Source organism: Planococcus citri, chromosome 5, assembly GCF_950023065.1.
Source record: "Planococcus citri chromosome 5, ihPlaCitr1.1, whole genome shotgun sequence".
NCBI lineage: Eukaryota > Metazoa > Arthropoda > Insecta > Hemiptera > Pseudococcidae > Planococcus > Planococcus citri.
The window spans coordinates 14856313-14874123 of NC_088681.1; the positions used below are offsets into that span (position 1 = coordinate 14856313).

Here is a 17811-nt window from a genome sequence, read left to right on the forward strand (position 1 = left end):
TCTCATCGTTAATTTGATAAAATTTTGATTTTTTTTCTCATTTTTGGCATAAATTTGATTTTCAAAAATTCAACAAAACTCGAAAAATACACTTCAGCACTTGAAATTTTGGCTGCTGATAATTTAGCTTCGTCTAGTTTAAACAATATCGTGCTAGTCTTATATTGGAATGAAAAATCTGCGATTTCGGCGGACTAGTCAATCAAAATGGGCACTTTTTTGTTAACAGGACTAACTTTTTTTTGGCAAGCTCGCTTTAAAATTTCCTATTGTCATATGCCGGACTAGAATTATTCTTATTCTATTTTTCGTATTGGTTTTAGTTCTTTAACTGCAAAAATTCAAACAGCAACGAAAATAAAAAATAAACACCACAAAAAAAATTATATCAAAAAAGAAATACGCAACAAAAGTAAACAACAGTTCAAAAACAAGAATCAGCTATAATAAAAATACTTCAAATTACTACGACGAATAGGTAATTCATATAAATACCTAACATCTTTAAACAATATTATCTTGCAGCTTTACAGTAAGTATAAATTGATATCGTAGGTAAACAATTTTTTAAATTACACACACTCAATTCTAGAGTTTCTTCGAATAGGTACACAAGAACAATAATTAATAGCTACATAACCGTATTTGAATCGCATCCGCGAGTGTATTCCATACCGTAATTAAAGGTCCCGAAGCTTTTTTCTTAGTTTTCTTGGGTATTGGCTGGCACAAGTCAGATGCGCAAATGCCCGGAGGAATAATACCGCGTTCGAAAATATACAGACCACCGAAAGGATCCGACCAATCTGACGCTATCATCTCGGCCACTGCCAGGTGGTTAATTGACGAACCTTTAGGAACAGGCACCAGTGGCAATACATGCAGTCTGCGTACTCCCAAACTGCTCAAAGTCTGTAACAGACTGAGATACTGACGACGAATTGCAAAAATACTGAACCCATGCACAGCTTCGATATTACCGATAGATATACAAACGCTTTCTGGCAGTTGTTTAAACCTTCTGATTGCCGCTGAAAGCTGTGGAATCGATAAAGAACTGTTATACAATAAGGGGTCTAATGACAATGAGCTCGAAACATATGTACCAACACCATAAACGTAACCATCGCCGAGTAGTAATGTAGCACGAACAAATACCACTTTAGAATCAGTACCATTACCGAATTTATGCCTAGCTAAAATATAATTCTGTGTTCCTTTAGTAGGATGAACCCCAGAAATTTGGAATGGGAAGAATGGTATCTGATTTGTCGGAGTAAGTTTCAGTTTCTTGGCAGTGGGTGTCTGCATTAACACAGGAAGTTTCGGTATCTTGGCTTTCTGAATCTGAATTGACGCAGGAAGTAACTGTGCCTGGGCTTTGGCTTTCCGAAGCAACGCAGGAATACTCGGTATCTCGGGACCGGTGTTCTGAAGTAACGCAGGAATACTCGGTATCTCGGGACTGGTGTTCTGAAGTAATGCAGGAATACTCGGTATCTCGGGACTGGTGTTCTGCATTAACGCAGGAATACTCGGTATCTCTATCTGGGCATTGGCTTTCTGATTTGACGCAGGACGTTTCCGTTTCCTGGCCTTGGCTTTCTTATTTGACGCAGGAAGTGTCGGTTCCTTGGCATTGGCTTTCTGATCTGAAGCAGGAAGTGTCGGTTTCTTGTCATTGGCTTTCTCATCTGACTCAGGAAGTGCCGATTTCTTGGCATTGGCTTCCTTATCAGACGCAGGAAGTGTCGGTTTCTTGGCATTGGCTTCCTTAGGCTGCGAACACGATGAAGATGACAAAGTAGATTCCTCTAAATTAGAGCTGGAACTTGGCACGACTGAAATTAGCCACGGTTTTACGCCATCCTCCGTGGTCTTTTCAGCACTATGAAGGGAAGAAACACTACGATTAATGAATGTGCGCTTATCCACAATATTATTGTTGTTATAGGACTGTTTTTTCAATAGAAATATTAGTACCTATTAGTAAATTGTAATGAGAGTAATGATGGCAGATCTGACGCAGGAAGAGGTTTCTGTTTCTTCCGTTCCATAACATTGACTACTACCTCAATTGCCTGAGGCTGCGAACATGATGAAGATTTCTCTGAATTTGAGGATGAGACTAGCCATGGAGGAGGTGGTGCTTTAATTAGTGTGCGATCAATCGTATCAGCAGGTTTACTGGCGACTTTCAAATCAGAATTGCATTTCGATGGTTTCTCACTATCATCTGTGGTTTTCTCATCACTGGTGAGGTTTGACTCAGTTAACGAATATGGAACTTCGTTGTTATTTTGCGATTCTTCTACAATATTTTTGTGATCTATAAAAGTCAAATTATCATAATTATTATACGTATGGACTTAATAAATATTACGTGATTTTTCAAGTAGCTGTCATCTTATTAGAGATATCATGAACGTTTTCTCTTCACACTTACTCTGTTGCTGGTTCAAATTCTTTGTTGTGGTCTTCTCATCACGGAGGAGGTTCGATTCACTAAACGAAAATGCAACTTTGTTTTTATTTTGTGATTCTTCTACATTGTTGTGATCTACAAAAGTCAAATTATCATAATTATTATATGTATGGACTCGAATATTACAGTCGTGATTTTTCAAGGAGCTGTCATCTTATTCTTATAAGAGATATCATGAACGTTCTCTCTTCACTTACTCTGTAGCTGGTTCAAACTCTTTAGGAGGGGAGATGTGTGCACAGCCACAGCATCATTCTCTTCACAGGAAGGTTCGTTTTTAGTTTTAGTCTTAGGCTCAGTCACAGCGTCATTCTTTTTACAGGAAGGTTCGTTCTTACGTTTAGTCTTAGAAAAAGGAAGTGAGAATATATCCAGCCCTAACATAGTTTCTATCCGTGTCTTCGGTTTGTTAGCATTGGCTTCCTGAGGCTGTGACTTTGACGAAGATGGAAAAATAGATTTCTTTGAATTTGACCAGGGTGGAGCTGGTAAATTAACGAGTGCTTGATTCTCTGTGCTCTTTTCATCACGGAGGAGGTTCGAATCACTAAACGAAAATTGAACTTTGTTCTTATTTTGTGATTCTTCTACATTCTTGTGATCTAAAAAAGTCAAATTATCGTAATTATTATATGTATGGACTTATATATTACGTAATTTTTCAAGGAGCAGTCATCTTGAATTAGATATCACGAACGTTCTCTCTTTACTTACTCTGTTGCTGGTTCGAAGGTATATCATTAATTAGCGACTGAGTCTCCAGCTCAATGAATGCAACGAAGAGCTGAACATTTTTCTTCAATATTTCCAGGATTTCGTCTTCTGCAGGGCTCGGTTCACGTATTGTATCTAAAAATCGCTCCAAGCTTCGACAATTTTGCAGCACTAAGTTTGAACTCTCATCAGAGTTGGGAACCTTATCCATTGTACGGTGATATCTTTCTTCTTCGAGGATCAAATTCTAAACGATGGCAACTAAACAAAAAGACAGAGTTTATGGAATTATTGAAATCAAGTATTTACCGAAGCTTGGACCTTGGGTGTCCTAAATACTGATTATTTGTATTGTAATTTCGAGAGTATCATGATTATCTACGTACCCTGAGATCGATCAACGTTCCATTTTAACGCAATATGATTCGCATTGACTGAATAAAATAGACAATTTTACTTCTAGTTATTGCTAATTTCCTAGTTTCAACTTCAACATAATTAAAATACGTTTCTAATCTGTTGAAATTTTGAAAAAATTCGAAAAAAAAGTAAAAAGTGTTCAGTTTTGCAGCAGATTGATAAGAAAAAGCAAAATGTTGTTTATGGAATATACCGGGTGTCCAAAAATTTGATACGTTTTGATAAACCAAAGTGGGAATAATTTGAGTTTTTTTCTCCCTGAGTTTCTTCGTTTAATCGTTTCTTATGTTTTTATTTATGATTTAATTATAATTATATTATTAATAGTATGGATTCGTCGGCATCGTCATCTGTTATGTGCTCGAAATGTACCAAAGTTTTTGGACGTAAATGGAGCTTGGAAAGGCATGAGAAATCGTGTTCGAATGTTAGTAAGGATAACGAAGACGATAATAAAAATGTAATTCGTTGTCCTGAAGATGGTTGTGGACAAATACTTTCTGCACACAAATTACTCAAGAACCATGTTAAAGAATGCCATGGTGTGGAATTGGAAGAACAAAATCTTCATTTTCCTAATTATGATGGTATGTATAGTTATGTATATAGTTGAATATGTATTAATGTTTCATTACATTACATAGATGTTTTCGTCATTCATCACACACTATTAATACTGATTTATTATTTAATATTTAGCTTTCATAACCTGGAAAAATGAACTTGAAAAGGACAATCTCTGTAGATACACGGTAAGGGCAACTGCTCGTTTGAAAGATGGGAATCGTAAGCATTATCATTGCCATCGTAGCGGCTACTTCAAAAGCAGATCAACTGGAAAAAGACGTTGCAAAAGTCAAGGGTCAAATCGAATAAATTCAACGTGTACATCGTCATTAGTAAGAATAAAAATACTTTTCACCAAAATCTACTTTTGTATGCAAGTTTTGATTGATTGAAAATGTAACAGGTTGTGACTGAAAATGTTGGCGGAGTTGAAGCTAAGTTCTGTGCAACACACTTTGGACATGGAAGTAATTTATAATTATGAAAAGAAAAATGTAGAAATATCGGAATACGTACACCATCATAAAAAATAAAACAAGTCCAAAAACAAAAAAGAAAAACTCGCTTCAAATTTGCTCCTGAGACGCTCGTTTCTTGGACACCCGGTACTTAGAATGTGGCAGATGGGTCCTTTTCTCTTATCATCGAACAACGAAGGAACTAAGCTGTACCCGGTATTTTTATAATATTAACATTATTTTTCAAAGAATAATGTTATAAATGGATTAAATTAATTTCGATGTACGTGATAATAAATCCAAATAGAAGGATTTTTAAAAATTACGTGATCTGAAAAAAAAAATGGTTCGGGACCGAGACCGAAGATGTTGTGCCTGTGGAAACTCAAAGGACTCGTTATTCAGGTGATGACCAAATTGACCATGAATTATTATACATTGCACGAATGAACTTTGTTTTGTAACTAAAGGATTGTATTACAGAATTCCAAAGGATAACGATAAAAGAATATTATGGCTGTTGGGATGTGGGATTGATCTTTCCAATTCCTGGGCTCTGCCAGAAGATGCCAGGATATGCAGTGGTCATTTCAGGAATGAGGATTTCACTAGGAGTAGTGATGTACAAATTCTAAAACAAAGATTGTATAAAGGAGCTGTTCCATCGATAATAATTACTCCGTTTGTATTTTTATATCCTTGTTATATTTAATTTTCAAAACTGGAAATTTCACTAATAATTCTTTCAACGTGTACATTTTCAGAATGACAAATTCGAAATCCGGAAAACATTTCAAAAAAAATTGTTTTGTATGTGGACTCCTGGATAACTCAGAAAACCGTTCCTTTCACCTGTACGTTGATAAATTTGGTGTGATGAGTGTCCATTTTATTTCTCATTTCGCCACGACGAGTCCAGTTGATGATTACGGACTGATCTTACACAATATGTTCCTTTTAGCTTTCCCAGAAATTCAGAACTTAAAAATCAGTGGTTACAGAATCTAGGAATTGAAAATTGTCATCGTTTGCTCACCGATAACCATCGTATATGTAGCATTCATTTCTCCGATTGTGATTTCATTGGGAAAAATCTACCATTCAGGAAAAAAACATTGCGAAAGAAAGCTGTACCTTTCAAGTAAGCAGTAATTTCAACATACCAAGTTAATTTTCAAAAATTGAGGGGAATTAAAACCGGATACGTTTACTGCACAGATGCCTACGTTTGAGAGATGATTTGTAGTATGTGAATCTTCATATGCACAATGGGACAATGCACAAATATACATATTAAATTATTAACAATGTTCATTTTTTGCAGTGTAAATCCGCCACCTGTTACCACTCGTCCAGAAGTACACAATGAAAATCATACAAAGGAAGGTGATGACACCTTAAACGCTACTATAAATTTATGTGACGTTGAGATGAACATCTCCGAAACTACTCCGACGACAGATTTCGATTGCCAAACTGATGCCTCGGATTTAATCAACGAAGTTGAAACGTTCGAATCTTCTGTCTTCACAAAGACTCGAGGTATATGCTCCATAACTCTATTTCGAACATTACAATTTTACGACTCATCCAAGAATACTAATTTTTTTTTTAATTTTATTTCAGATGTGGCTTGCCAAGTTGATGTTTCAAACCTCTTTGTTTTAGGCGGTTCTCAGCAGTCACATTCAAATATTCATGCAGGTAGAATAATATGGTGGTATTTACGCAATGTGCCTGAGCTGAGCGTTTTCAAATTGAAAGATGATGTTTTCTTGTTTTTATAGATGATAGTTGTGTTCAAAAAAACCAAAGCGAAGACCACGTAACTTTATCAACTTCTCGTACAACTAATCGTGGTAAAATGCTACATTATCTGTTGTACATTGAATGATTGTGAATTATCTGTGTCATATTTTACATCTGCCACTTTTTCAATTAATTCTTTTACAGATAATGGACGTTGTCATAGAATTTTCGCTGAACCTCGATATGTGGGGGATATTCAATCACCACATTTATCTGATCTCAGACGTGCGAAGAAATATTTGAACATGACTAAAGCAAAAATCAAATCGCAGTCCAAAGTTATCGAAACGCTACAAAAAAATTTGAATTTTGCTCGAAGAAAAGTAAAGAACTACCGCGGTTTAATTCTTCGTTTGAAAAGTACCAATCGCATATCAGAAAGTGCTGCGAATTGTTTAAGGGTTGGGTTAGTTTGAGACTTTGGTATGTTAGTTGTGGCACATCTTAATAAGGCTTTTGACGTATTGCGGGTTGCATATCGGTTTGCCTGAACATTATCGGTTTGGTGGGCATTCTTATCAGTAAGTATCAAAATTTCATATTTTGAGCAATTTTCACAAGGTGTTTTTGAAATGTATAGCTTTTATTTAGTTTTTTCTTCAATTTTAAACACTGTTAAACCCTGTAATAGAAAAATATCCTCTCTTCGTCGAGTTTTAAAGAAGTTGATAAAACGTCTTTGAACCTCGACAAAGAGGGGATCTTTTTCCATCACAGGATTTAACAGTGTTTAAAATTGAAGGAAAAACTAAATAAAAGCTATAAATTTCAAAAACATCTTGTGAAAATTGCTCAAAATATGAAATTGTGATACTCACTGATAAGAATGCCCACCAAACCGATAAAGTTCTGGAAAACCGATATGCAACCCGCAATACGTCAAAAGCCTTATTATTTCAGTGAGTTTTTTATGAGCTTTTGGAATAATATCTTTTCTAAATTATGCTACGAATCGCGTTTTTTGAAATGTATTTTTTCATTTAGAACCCGAATTTGCGATAATTTCTGCTCTAAAAGCATGCTAATTTTTGGAATCGCGAAGAAGAGTACTGACAAGGGAACCTCTTGAGGTGTCACACTCCGACTTGAACGGGACCGCGATTTTTGGTAAGAGCATAGTCTAAAACCCCCAAAACCAAATTTTCAACTGCCCAAGTTCATTTTTCGAATTTTTGGCGAATTTTTGAAAATTTAAAATTGACTGTTTTTGGCGATTTATGCTTTTTTTTTAAAAGTACGTACTTGATCAGTAAAAATGGTCAAAATAAGTCCCAAAACTAATATTAATTACCCAAATCCAAATTTCACCATTTCCAGCCATTCTGGAGCCTCCAGCGCGATTTTTAATTTCTCCAGAATTTTAAATTTGCTCCAGAAGGCGTGAATATGCAGTTGGGCAGCTAAAAATCGAGTTGTGTATCACACTCGACCTGTTTAACGAGTGTATCCACATTTGAGCCAATTTTGAGAGTGACACCTCAAAAGTGGTTTTTTGACCAGCTTTTTTCAAAATTGAAAAATCAAAAAAATCAAAAAGTTTCACTTTTGCGTGGAAGTTTTCGGAATTCGCGAGAATCGCTGTATTTTGTCTAAAACTAACCCCCAACTCCAAATTTCGCAATTTCCAGGTGTTCTGGAGCCTCCAGCGCAATTTTTCAATTTCTCAAGAATTTTGAATTTGTTCCAGAAGGTGTGAATATGAAGTTGGGCAGCTAAAAATCGAGTTGTGTATTACACTCGACCTGTTTCTCGAGTTTATCCTCATTTGAGTTGATTTTGAGAGTGACATCTCAAGAGTGGTTTTTTGACCAGCTTTTTTCAAAAATAAAAAATCCAAAAATCAAGTTTACTCCCAAAATCAGCTCAAATATATATAAACTTGTTGAACAGGTCGAGTATGATACACAACTCGATTTTTAGCTGCCCAACTTTATATTCACGCCTTCTGCAGCAAATTCAAATTTCTGGAGAAATTGAAAATCGCGCTGGAGGCTCCGGAATGGCTGGAAATGGTGAAATTGGGATTTTGGGGAGTTATTTATGGACAAAATACAGCGATTCGCGTGAATTTCAAAAATTTCCACGCAAACGGGAAACTTTTGATTTTTTGGATTTTCTAATTTTGAAAAAAGCTTGTCAAAAAAACACTCTTGAGGTGTCACTTCCAAAGTCGGCTCAAATGTGGATAGACTCATTAAACAGGTCGAGTATAATACACAACTCCATTTTTAGTACCCAACTGCATATTCACGCCTTCTGGAGCGAATTCAAAATTCTGGAGAAATTGAAAATCGCGCTAGAGGTTCCAGAATGGCTGGAAATGGTGAAATTTGGATTTGGGTAATTGATATTAGTTTTGGGATTTATTTTGACCATTTTTATTCATAAAGTACGCACTTTTTAAAAAAATGCATAAATCGCCAAAAACAGTCAATTTTGAATTTTCAACCGTTCGCCAAAAATCGAGAAATGAACTTAAGCAGCTGAAAATTTGGTTTTGGGGGAACCGAATTCGCGGTAATTTCAGCTCTAAAATCATGCCCGTCCATTTTTAGTATTGCGAAGAAACGTACTGAGAAGTGAGATTTTGTTGTTGTTTTTTTCAAAAAAGTAATAAAATTTACAGGCCATTTTTTTGTTAATTCCGTCTCAAGTTTATTCCTCTGTTCCGAGTTTTTGTGAGCTTTTGGAAAACTGAAGCTGGAACCATCGAACCTGAAACGTTGAAAAAAAACCGAAGCAAGAACCCAGAAAAACTGAAACCAGAACTCAAAACATCAAAAAATAATTTATTTTAATTTTCGAAAAATAAGAATGTGAAATTTTCGTATTTTTGATTTTTTGAAATGTAATGTTTGAACTTACTTTTTAGTGTACTTTAATTTAAAAAAATGAATTCTTAATAACAATACATCTTAACTGGTACATAATTAATAAAAACAATCAAAGACTGTATGTTTATGTTCAGCATCAGAACTTGATAAAAATTTAATTAAAACCAACGTACCTACGTTTAAATAATTACTCAACTCCCACACGTCTACAACCACCCGTTTTAAAACGTTTTAAGCCATCTGAGAGCCTCCCCACTCCCCAATAATTTTTCAAAATTTCTCTAGAATCCAGAAATTTCACTTAGGAGCTTATTGGGCACCTTCTCGGTCGTTTTTAGTGATTGCAGCGAAATCCCAGAAGTCCACATTCAAGAAACATTTTTCAACCAATTTGTAAATTTCAGAAAAAAATACGATGAAAAAAAAAACAAATTTTCAAAAAAGGTATGCGTACATAAAACGAGTGGTTTTTTGAATTATTGATTTCTGATACTGATTAGAAGGGGGGGGGGGTTGTTAAGCACTGATTTTAGAAATCAAAATTTTAACCACCTTTTTTTGAAATAATTACAAGAAAAAGTTGAATATTCAGTAAGTATAAAAAATGTTCAAGTTGCATAAAACATTTCAAACAAATTGTTAAATAAACAGTAAACACTTCAGATGTCAAAATTGGGGTGAAATAATGTAGAAGCAAACAGCAAACCAAACATCAGAAAAAAATAGGCTTTGCATAAAATTCAATGCAAAATTCAAAATGCTTACATTTTATTAACGAAAAAAAATTCAAAGCAACAAAAAAAAAGTTTGAAATTGTTGAAACGTTTAAAAAATCAAAAAATTGAGCAAATTATTTTAAAACATTCGATTTATTTGTTTTCTTGATTGTTGGGTAATTTTCAGATAATTCAAGCTTTCAAAAACTTGAAAAAATTTGAATTTAAACCAACCGATATTTAAAGTAAAATGTGAAATTATGATTTTACCGTATTTTTTCTGACTTTTAAGAACCTAGGAAGAATTACGATCAATAAGTGATTCATAAAATTACGCAGGACTTTTAAAAACGTTGAAAAAATCCTGTCAATTAATTCTGAAAAGCAGATATTTTGTTTTACTTTTCGAAACTTTGAAAAAATTTCAATAAACTCTTGACATCAAGTCAGACTTTTAAAGACTCAATGAAAGGAACAATTTCTGACATTTTGATGTCATCAGACTCTTGGAAAAAAGTTTGTTAGTTTTAATTTGATCTTAGAATCTTCTCTCTGACTTTCATAAACTTGGAAAAAATTTCTTTAAATTTTTGACGTATCTCAAAAACTTTGAAGAGGATACCCAATTTCTGAAATTTCTACTCACATTGAAGTAGACTCTTGGGATTTTTTTTAGAGGTAAATACAGTGAAACCGCGATAAGTGCAACCTCAATAAGTGAAAATTCACGTTAAGTGCAACAAAAATTAATCCCCGGTCCCTACAGTCGATTTACCATGTAAATTCACCTCCATAACTGCAACAGTACCTCGATAAGTGCAATAAATTTGGCAAATTTTTAGTGAAAATCATTGAAATCAAAGTGAACATTTGAAAAATACTGTAAAAAATGTAGAAAATATCCAAAAAATCCTCCAACATTTACACTAAAATAGTAGAATGTCCAAAAAAAATCGTTTAAAATTGAAAAATCGGTAAAGTTGGCATAAAATGGATGTAGGTAAGGTAAAATCAAATGAAAAATCATCAAAATTGAGTAAAAAAAAAAAATAGGTACTTGTCGCATAATTTATTCACCTTAAGTGCACTGATTTTTCTGGTCCCTTGAGTTTGCACTTATCGCGGTTCCACTGTAATAATTTTGTGGAAATTCATGTCAGTTGAGTTGTTTTTAACTGAGTTTTGAGTTTTCATTTTAGTAGCAATTCGATCGAACAGAAACTGTTTGAGTATTTTTGAGCGTAAGAATACATTAGTAGGTAGGTACCTCTACCTATCTAGAACAAAAATTCATCTTCGAAGAAGAAAGGAACAAAATATCGAACTCATACTGCTAGAATTTTGCAGTGATCACCTAAAACGGCCGTGCAAGTACCAAATAAGCACCACTTGAGTGCCTAATTTCATTTTTAGCCATTTCAAATCGATTTGAAATTTCTGGAGAAAATTGAAAAATCATAGGAGGCTTCAAAATTGCCTAAACGCAGTAGACGAGAATTGAATTGAAGGCATTATTCTCTTTGGTTCACTTTGCTCAAGAAATTTTATACTTCGTGAAAATGTTTGAAAATCTTCCTCGAAACAGTTTTTCTTTTCAAATTTTAAAAAATTCGTCAAGAATTCAAAAACGAACTTCAGTACCTGAAATTTGAGTTTTACTGGTATTTCACGACATGAGTACTTGAGTAGATCTAGCTTCAAAACCGAACTGATTTGACATGGAATGATCCAAAATAAGCAAATGTCATCAACGACGCTGTAATCAAATTTTTGAAGAAAAATCGAGTCCGAAGTGAAACAATAAAATTGAATTTCATTCAAGTATTAAAATTTAGAAAAAATCATCAAGATTCAGATCGTTTCATTTCCAATTAACCTGCAGTTCATTTTCACGAACACTCGTTCAAGATCTGATCATTTAATATTGTTTTTTCCCAACATGTTCGTAATTTGTTCAATTAACAAGCTTACCTTTCAACTTCACCCATACCCTTGATTAAAAAAATACATAAATTTCAAATTTCATCTTAATCTGACAATTAGTAGATGTGTAGTTTGTACTTGCTTCTTGAAATGCAATTGGGAAAAAAATCCATAAGCTCGAGACGAACATCATAACAGTTTCAAAAAATTACACCCACAAACCTCGTATACAATGTGAGAAAATTTATTGATAAAAATTTCAAGCCAAAAAATATGCACGTACAATTACAACACGTGTTCGAGAAAATAAAAATTAAAACAAAAACAAATATACCTAAACGATTTAATCAACCGTTTAGACTTATTTATAACGATCGATTTAAAAACAATATTATATGAAATAAATTTCTTAAGTATTTACGAACTTTCATGAAATCGTGTAAAATATAAAGAAACAATAACGCTATAAAATTATACAATAACAATAAATGCGTCAACTTTTTTCAATACCTAATTGGAATAATAAAGCGTAATAAATTATTTACATTTTTAAGGCAACGAACAGTCACCTTTCGAGACCATTGAAACAAAAAAAATTGCTTACAAAGATGTTACATATTTACACGAAAAACGCTTCAGTAATTTACACGCCATAACGATTGCAGCTTTCTCAAAAAAAAACAGCCTTTTAAGTATTCCATTACACAGTATAATTATATCTGCCAAAACTCAAGTCTCGCTTATTCCAAGCTTTTAATCAGTTTGTTAATTTTGCCAACTAATTCGTCTTTTTTCTTGATGAAATTATTCTCAGCGTCTAAGAAACCAGATTTATTGATTTTCCTCGGGATGAGCTTCTCGATGTATAAGGTTTGTTGCTGATGGTATAATTCTTTCAGTTGTTTATCTAGTTTCTGGATATCGTTGATTTTTTCAACGTTTTCGGGCGATTCGTTCTTCAACTTGGAGGATATTTCGGAGATCTGAGTAGATAACGTTTTGTATTCGTTATTGAAGTATTTGACAGCGGCGTTGAACGAGTTGAGATCAGGACTGTATTTAGCAGCGTTGAGTTTATCGTCGAAACTGAGGAATAACTTCATGACTCGGTCTTGGTAGCCTACGAATTTACCACATAGGCCTGAAATTCGTAATCTTTGTTCGGCCATTTCGTCTTTGGATAGCGAGAAATCTAACCTAACGTAGATGATAACGGTAACGAATAAAATAAGTAAAAATCCGATTATTAGTAAAGGTTCCAGAAGCATGAACATTTTAGGGAACACGTAACGTAATTCGAACGGTTCGATGTGATCTTCGACCAAGTTGGTTTTTTTAATCGTTATCACAGGTCGACCAATGGTATCGAGATACGTATGATGGAGTGTGTCAGCTAAACGTTCGGCCGGATATGGTAAGCTCAATTCGATGTTGTGTGATCCTTCCGGTAAAATGATCTCGATACGAGCTTCTTTTACCACCATGTTATCGAATATGTGATCGATTAAAGGCATTTTAAGCAGGAAATTATCGCCTTTCGTGTACAAATACGTAAACGATGGTATATTGTAGCCTAAAATGTACTGAGTGTTCCATCCTCCGAATAAGGGGAACCTGGGACGTAGCTCTACTTCGACTGAATTCTCCAAACTGTATAAATGCGATGTTGAAATGTTACCGATTTCGTCTCTGTAGTAAATATCTTGAGCGGTACCTAAAACAATAAAATAAATACTCAAATATTCGTTCATTTCACATAGAGCTTGAAGAAACTCGATATTTACCAGGTAAAGTAGTTTTGAACGATTTAACACTGGACATTCCACTGTCAGGTTCGCGCTGATAATCGTATCGTGAAAAAGGTCCCTTTAATTTAGCTCCAGTATGCTCCAAGGTGATTTCTTCTTCGACGGCGATATTACCCCAATGAGATATTTCAATTTTACGTTCCAATTTCGAAGCGATCAAGAACGGCGAGTTATTTTCATAATGAATAACAACTTCGTTGACCGAATAAGGTGCCAGATCTTTGTACGGACCGTATAAGATATGAGAATCGGAATACGAAGATGGTTCAAATCTGGTGAAACTTTCGATATTCTTGGAACCTAAAGCGATACTCGTAGTAACTTTGGAGACCGGATAAGGCGAGTAAATGTAACAGTTTCCGATAAACTTGATGAACTGTTTTTGCCTCTGAGTGATCTGCGTAGGGTACGGTTGCAGGTAATCGATTAAGGAATAGTAAACGTCCACGACAGCTCGTTTACCTTCGTCAATCGGGTTCTCGAATTTAATCAACCAGCACTTCTTCTTATCGATGGTAACTTCGGCGACGCTCAGAGGAACATCTAGATCGGATACTCGAGCTTTGATGATGGCCAGTTTATCGACAGATTGAGGATCAACGGTGAACACGAAGTGAGGTACTGGTTCTCTACCGGCATTCTCGAACGATATCTTATTGGTTACTTTGACTATTTGAGATGATATATCGATCAGACGGTCGACGTTGATTATCTTCAAATTCGGCGAGATGCTAACGGTGGCGCAATTCACGTATACCGTACATAGTAATAAAATAAACTTAGAGATGATTACTTTATCCATTTTTTTCCTTATCGAAAAAACACGTCACTAGTGGAACATACGTTTAGAGAAGTTTGTATAGGTGAATGATTGTTTATTGAACACTCGGAACTAATTAGAATTCATCTTAAATACGAATTAAAGTATTTAAATTACCATTTTCTGGTAATTAATTCACAATAAATGAAATTTTTTTACCGACACCGACAAAAAAAATTTCAAAATTTGCCAACAAAAAAAAATTTTAAAAGACGCAATCAAATGACTTTCTGAACAAAAGTCGTATTTTGCCAGCATCGATTATGGATCTTGCTTTTTTCACAACATCAAAAAAGTAAGTTTTTATTTTTTTTTTAAATTTTGATTTGAAATCAATTTTATTCTAAAATAATCTAAAATATGAGGAGAATTTGAAATTAAATTACCAATTTTGTAAAGAAAAGGTCAAATTCTCTAAAAATTTATGATTAATAATAATTTTTATAAAAAAACCGCACTAAAAAATAATATTTTTTCAAGATTGGAAGCGTTCATGCATCAAATTTTTCGGTGAAAAAATAAGTGCTGGTAGTGGTAACACTGATCTTCAAGATGGAACTCGAGTTTCCGCGTTTTTTCCTGCACAAAGATCGCCGGTAACTCGTGGAATTCGTGAAAAAAATCTTTTTTTCTTCGAATTTCGTTCGTGTTTCGCGATAAATGATTGTATTTTTAGTGTAATTAGTGAAAATTAGTGACAGTTCGCGTGTTTGGAAGTCGAAAATGGTCCAGGAACGAATGCACACTTCGTGTTATTCGAAATCACTCAGGTACGAATCAAGCTACTTGCTACGGTAACTACGACTTGCTGTGGATTAAATAATTCGCCTTGATGGAGGAAAATGTACATGGTGACTGTAAGGATATCTTGTAGACGTAAGACACATAAAATAATCGAAATCTTACTATGGTTAAATCGTTTTTGAGTTAGTACTTTCAGTGCAACGGTGCCCATGTGAGGATAGGATAACTACATTGCAACCAACCAATACTTGACTCCGGTCATCATCTTTTGAGCTATTTGCCATCACCATCGTCACCGAAAGCTCGTAGGGAATACCATAAGTGTCAACTGTATACGGTCGTAATCGTCGAACTTTCAAGCATCGGTCGCAGAAATTCATCAATAGATAAAGTATAAAGTAGACGATATAATCAAAGCTTTCTACGTTTAATTGTGAAGAACGAACTGAAGAAGTGAATGTTTTACTGAAACGATGTGAGAAACTGTTCGATGAAATTACTTGAACAGGATCATGTAGTTGATAGATTTACTTGCGAAGTTTCCTAATAATAATTTCGATCGGTTTCGTTGGTGTGAATCTGAGGTATGGTTTCGTTTTAGTTTCAACGAAGAAGAATGTATATAGATTGGTGATTGTAGATATTTAGGTATTTCGCGAAAATCGGAAATGATCACCGAGCACGTATTCATGTGTTTTTTGTGTCTCTAGAATTATTGTTCGGTATCGATCTCAATTTGTAAGACTGTGGTAAGAGTGACAGATGACAAACTAGTGAACGAATTCATCGATAAAAGATACAACGATGATCGAGTTTTTTCAGTTTTGATCGATATATGTATAGGTATTTCAGTTCGACGATATCGATCGCAGCAGTTGTTAGAACCCCGTTTCAATCTCCATTAGTTCGACGTAAGGTAAAATTAACTATAAATGTAACGCTTATGATGAATTTCTAATCAATTTTTGATTTTGAAAGTATCTACCTAGTCAGTTGTGATGGATGAGTTCCCATTTGGTACGTAATAGGACATCTACGTCTACACCAATGTACTGTTTTCGCCTAGTCAACCTCACAATTACATCAGGGAACTGGAAATGGATACGTTGGGAAATCCAAAGGGTACCTCTACCTACCTACTAACGGCTGCAAAGCTCAACGGAGCTGGACGTTGACCGGAGATTTATGTTCATTGGCCGGATTGATCTACATACCTATAGATAAGCAGGATAAGCTGTATCATAATTAGTGTACCTAAGTACTTACAATTACTTTATTCGAGTCCAAGGTTCCTACCTGATTTCGCTGGAGTGATTCCTCCCCCTCCCCCCAATTTTCCACCATATTAGGGCAGCTCATGTAGTCAGGGGGGTTCTATCACTATAAAATTTTTGAATTTTAAAAGTTGATCGAAGTGAATGAGCTAAAGATGATTTTGAAGTTGGGCGAATTCGAATGGATGATGAAATATCAAGAAGAAAATTGATGCTACGAGTATCTATCGATCAAAGCGTTCGAGTAATTTTGATCAAATGTTAGGAGTAATTTGTCAAGTTTTAGAAAAATTATTTTATTGATCGATTCTTTTTCATACCACGTTCTGGGCTTCGTTTTAATGATGTTTATTAAAATTTCGTGTTTATAAAAAAATCGTAATACATAATTTATTCAAATTTTACGTTGGAATTAATTAATTATTAGTGCCTCTTTGTTGAATTTTTATGAATTTTTGAATGCTGAACATACCTACAGTTTTTAGGTAATTAATTTTACTATACCTAAACCTAATGATTACCAGTTAAGATGTTATTAAAAATAAATTCTATGCTTCTTTCTCTCGAACTAAATCCTAAAAAGGTAAAAATGTTTGAAACAGGTACTCAACCATTGTGTTAATACTTTTTTATTTAAAAAAAAAAAAAAAAAAAATGTAAATTTTGTTAGATGTTGAGATTTGCCATTTTCATTTTTTAATATTTTTATGCATAATGCACATTGCACAATTATTATCTATTTAGTTGAGATGTTAAAAAATATATTGATTATTTTGAAATTTAATTCTTAAAGTGATTCTTCAACAGGAAAACGCACGTATGCTGTTTTTAAAAATAGCGTTTTTACTTTTTCAGTCATATTGAACTGAAGTTTTCATCCTTTTAAACATTTTTTTTCTTATTAAAAAAAGAATCAAATCTCCATTATTTTTCCCTGATAGAGAATAAACTGAGTTTACTTTTTCAATTTTCGATAGAAATATTGAGTTCGTTATTGTGTGACGTTTTTATTTTGGCAATCGTTAGAGTTCGAACTATGGGACATTTTTAATACTTACCTTATCAGCAGCATTTTAATACCTTACAAGAGACGAAATTCAAAGTTGCGAATATTTATTCGACTTTGAATTTACCTATTACCATCGTTTAGAAAGTTTCATTGAATAAATTTGAAGTTGCAGTGAATTATAATTATTTTTTATTTTCGAGATAAATAATGTTATGGAGAGTCAATTTTAA

At 34.1% G+C, this 17811-nt stretch overlaps 3 protein-coding genes across 8 annotated transcripts; 1 reads left to right on the plus strand and 2 right to left on the minus strand.

The window, feature by feature from the left end:
* Nucleotides 1-365: 365 nt before the first annotated feature.
* Nucleotides 366-3762, minus strand: LOC135846330 (zonadhesin-like). Of its 2 annotated transcripts, none has more exons than XM_065365359.1 (6): nucleotides 3586-3762; nucleotides 3200-3460; nucleotides 2683-3087; nucleotides 2447-2560; nucleotides 1984-2329; nucleotides 366-1906 (listed from the first exon to the last, which is right to left on the minus strand). In XM_065365359.1, the coding sequence occupies exons 2-6, from the start codon at nucleotides 3408-3410 to the stop codon at nucleotides 625-627; spliced, it is 2358 nt and encodes a 785-aa protein (XP_065221431.1). In that variant the 5' UTR covers nucleotides 3411-3460; nucleotides 3586-3762; the 3' UTR covers nucleotides 366-624. The 2 variants fall into 2 exon arrangements, with proteins under 2 accessions (XP_065221431.1, XP_065221432.1); XM_065365360.1 differs by having other exon boundaries at nucleotides 366-1888; nucleotides 3586-3761.
* Nucleotides 3763-3869: 107 nt separating this feature from the next.
* Nucleotides 3870-9408, plus strand: LOC135846331 (uncharacterized). Of its 5 annotated transcripts, XR_010558952.1 has the most exons (12): nucleotides 3870-4206; nucleotides 4319-4518; nucleotides 4590-5049; nucleotides 5128-5325; nucleotides 5409-5498; nucleotides 5606-5785; nucleotides 5969-6186; nucleotides 6271-6348; nucleotides 6432-6503; nucleotides 6598-6776; nucleotides 7438-7560; nucleotides 9080-9408. XR_010558952.1 is itself a non-coding variant. In XM_065365362.1 (11 exons), exons 3-10 carry the CDS (start codon nucleotides 4988-4990, stop codon nucleotides 6867-6869), a joined length of 1170 nt encoding a protein of 389 aa, XP_065221434.1. In that variant the 5' UTR covers nucleotides 3870-4206; nucleotides 4319-4518; nucleotides 4590-4987; the 3' UTR covers nucleotides 6870-6876; nucleotides 7438-9408. The 5 variants fall into 5 exon arrangements, 3 of the variants coding, with proteins under 3 accessions (XP_065221434.1, XP_065221435.1, XP_065221433.1); XR_010558951.1 differs by having other exon boundaries at nucleotides 6598-9032; nucleotides 9108-9408; XM_065365362.1 differs by having other exon boundaries at nucleotides 6598-6876; nucleotides 7438-9408.
* A 2746-nt stretch (nucleotides 9409-12154) lies between these two features.
* On the minus strand, nucleotides 12155-14738 carry LOC135846802 (dolichyl-diphosphooligosaccharide--protein glycosyltransferase subunit 1). Its single transcript, XM_065366084.1, has 2 exons — nucleotides 13711-14738; nucleotides 12155-13640 (listed from the first exon to the last, which is right to left on the minus strand). The coding sequence occupies exons 1-2, from the start codon at nucleotides 14534-14536 to the stop codon at nucleotides 12667-12669; spliced, it is 1800 nt and encodes a 599-aa protein (XP_065222156.1). The 5' UTR covers nucleotides 14537-14738; the 3' UTR covers nucleotides 12155-12666.
* Between the last annotated feature and the right edge of the window lie 3073 nt (nucleotides 14739-17811).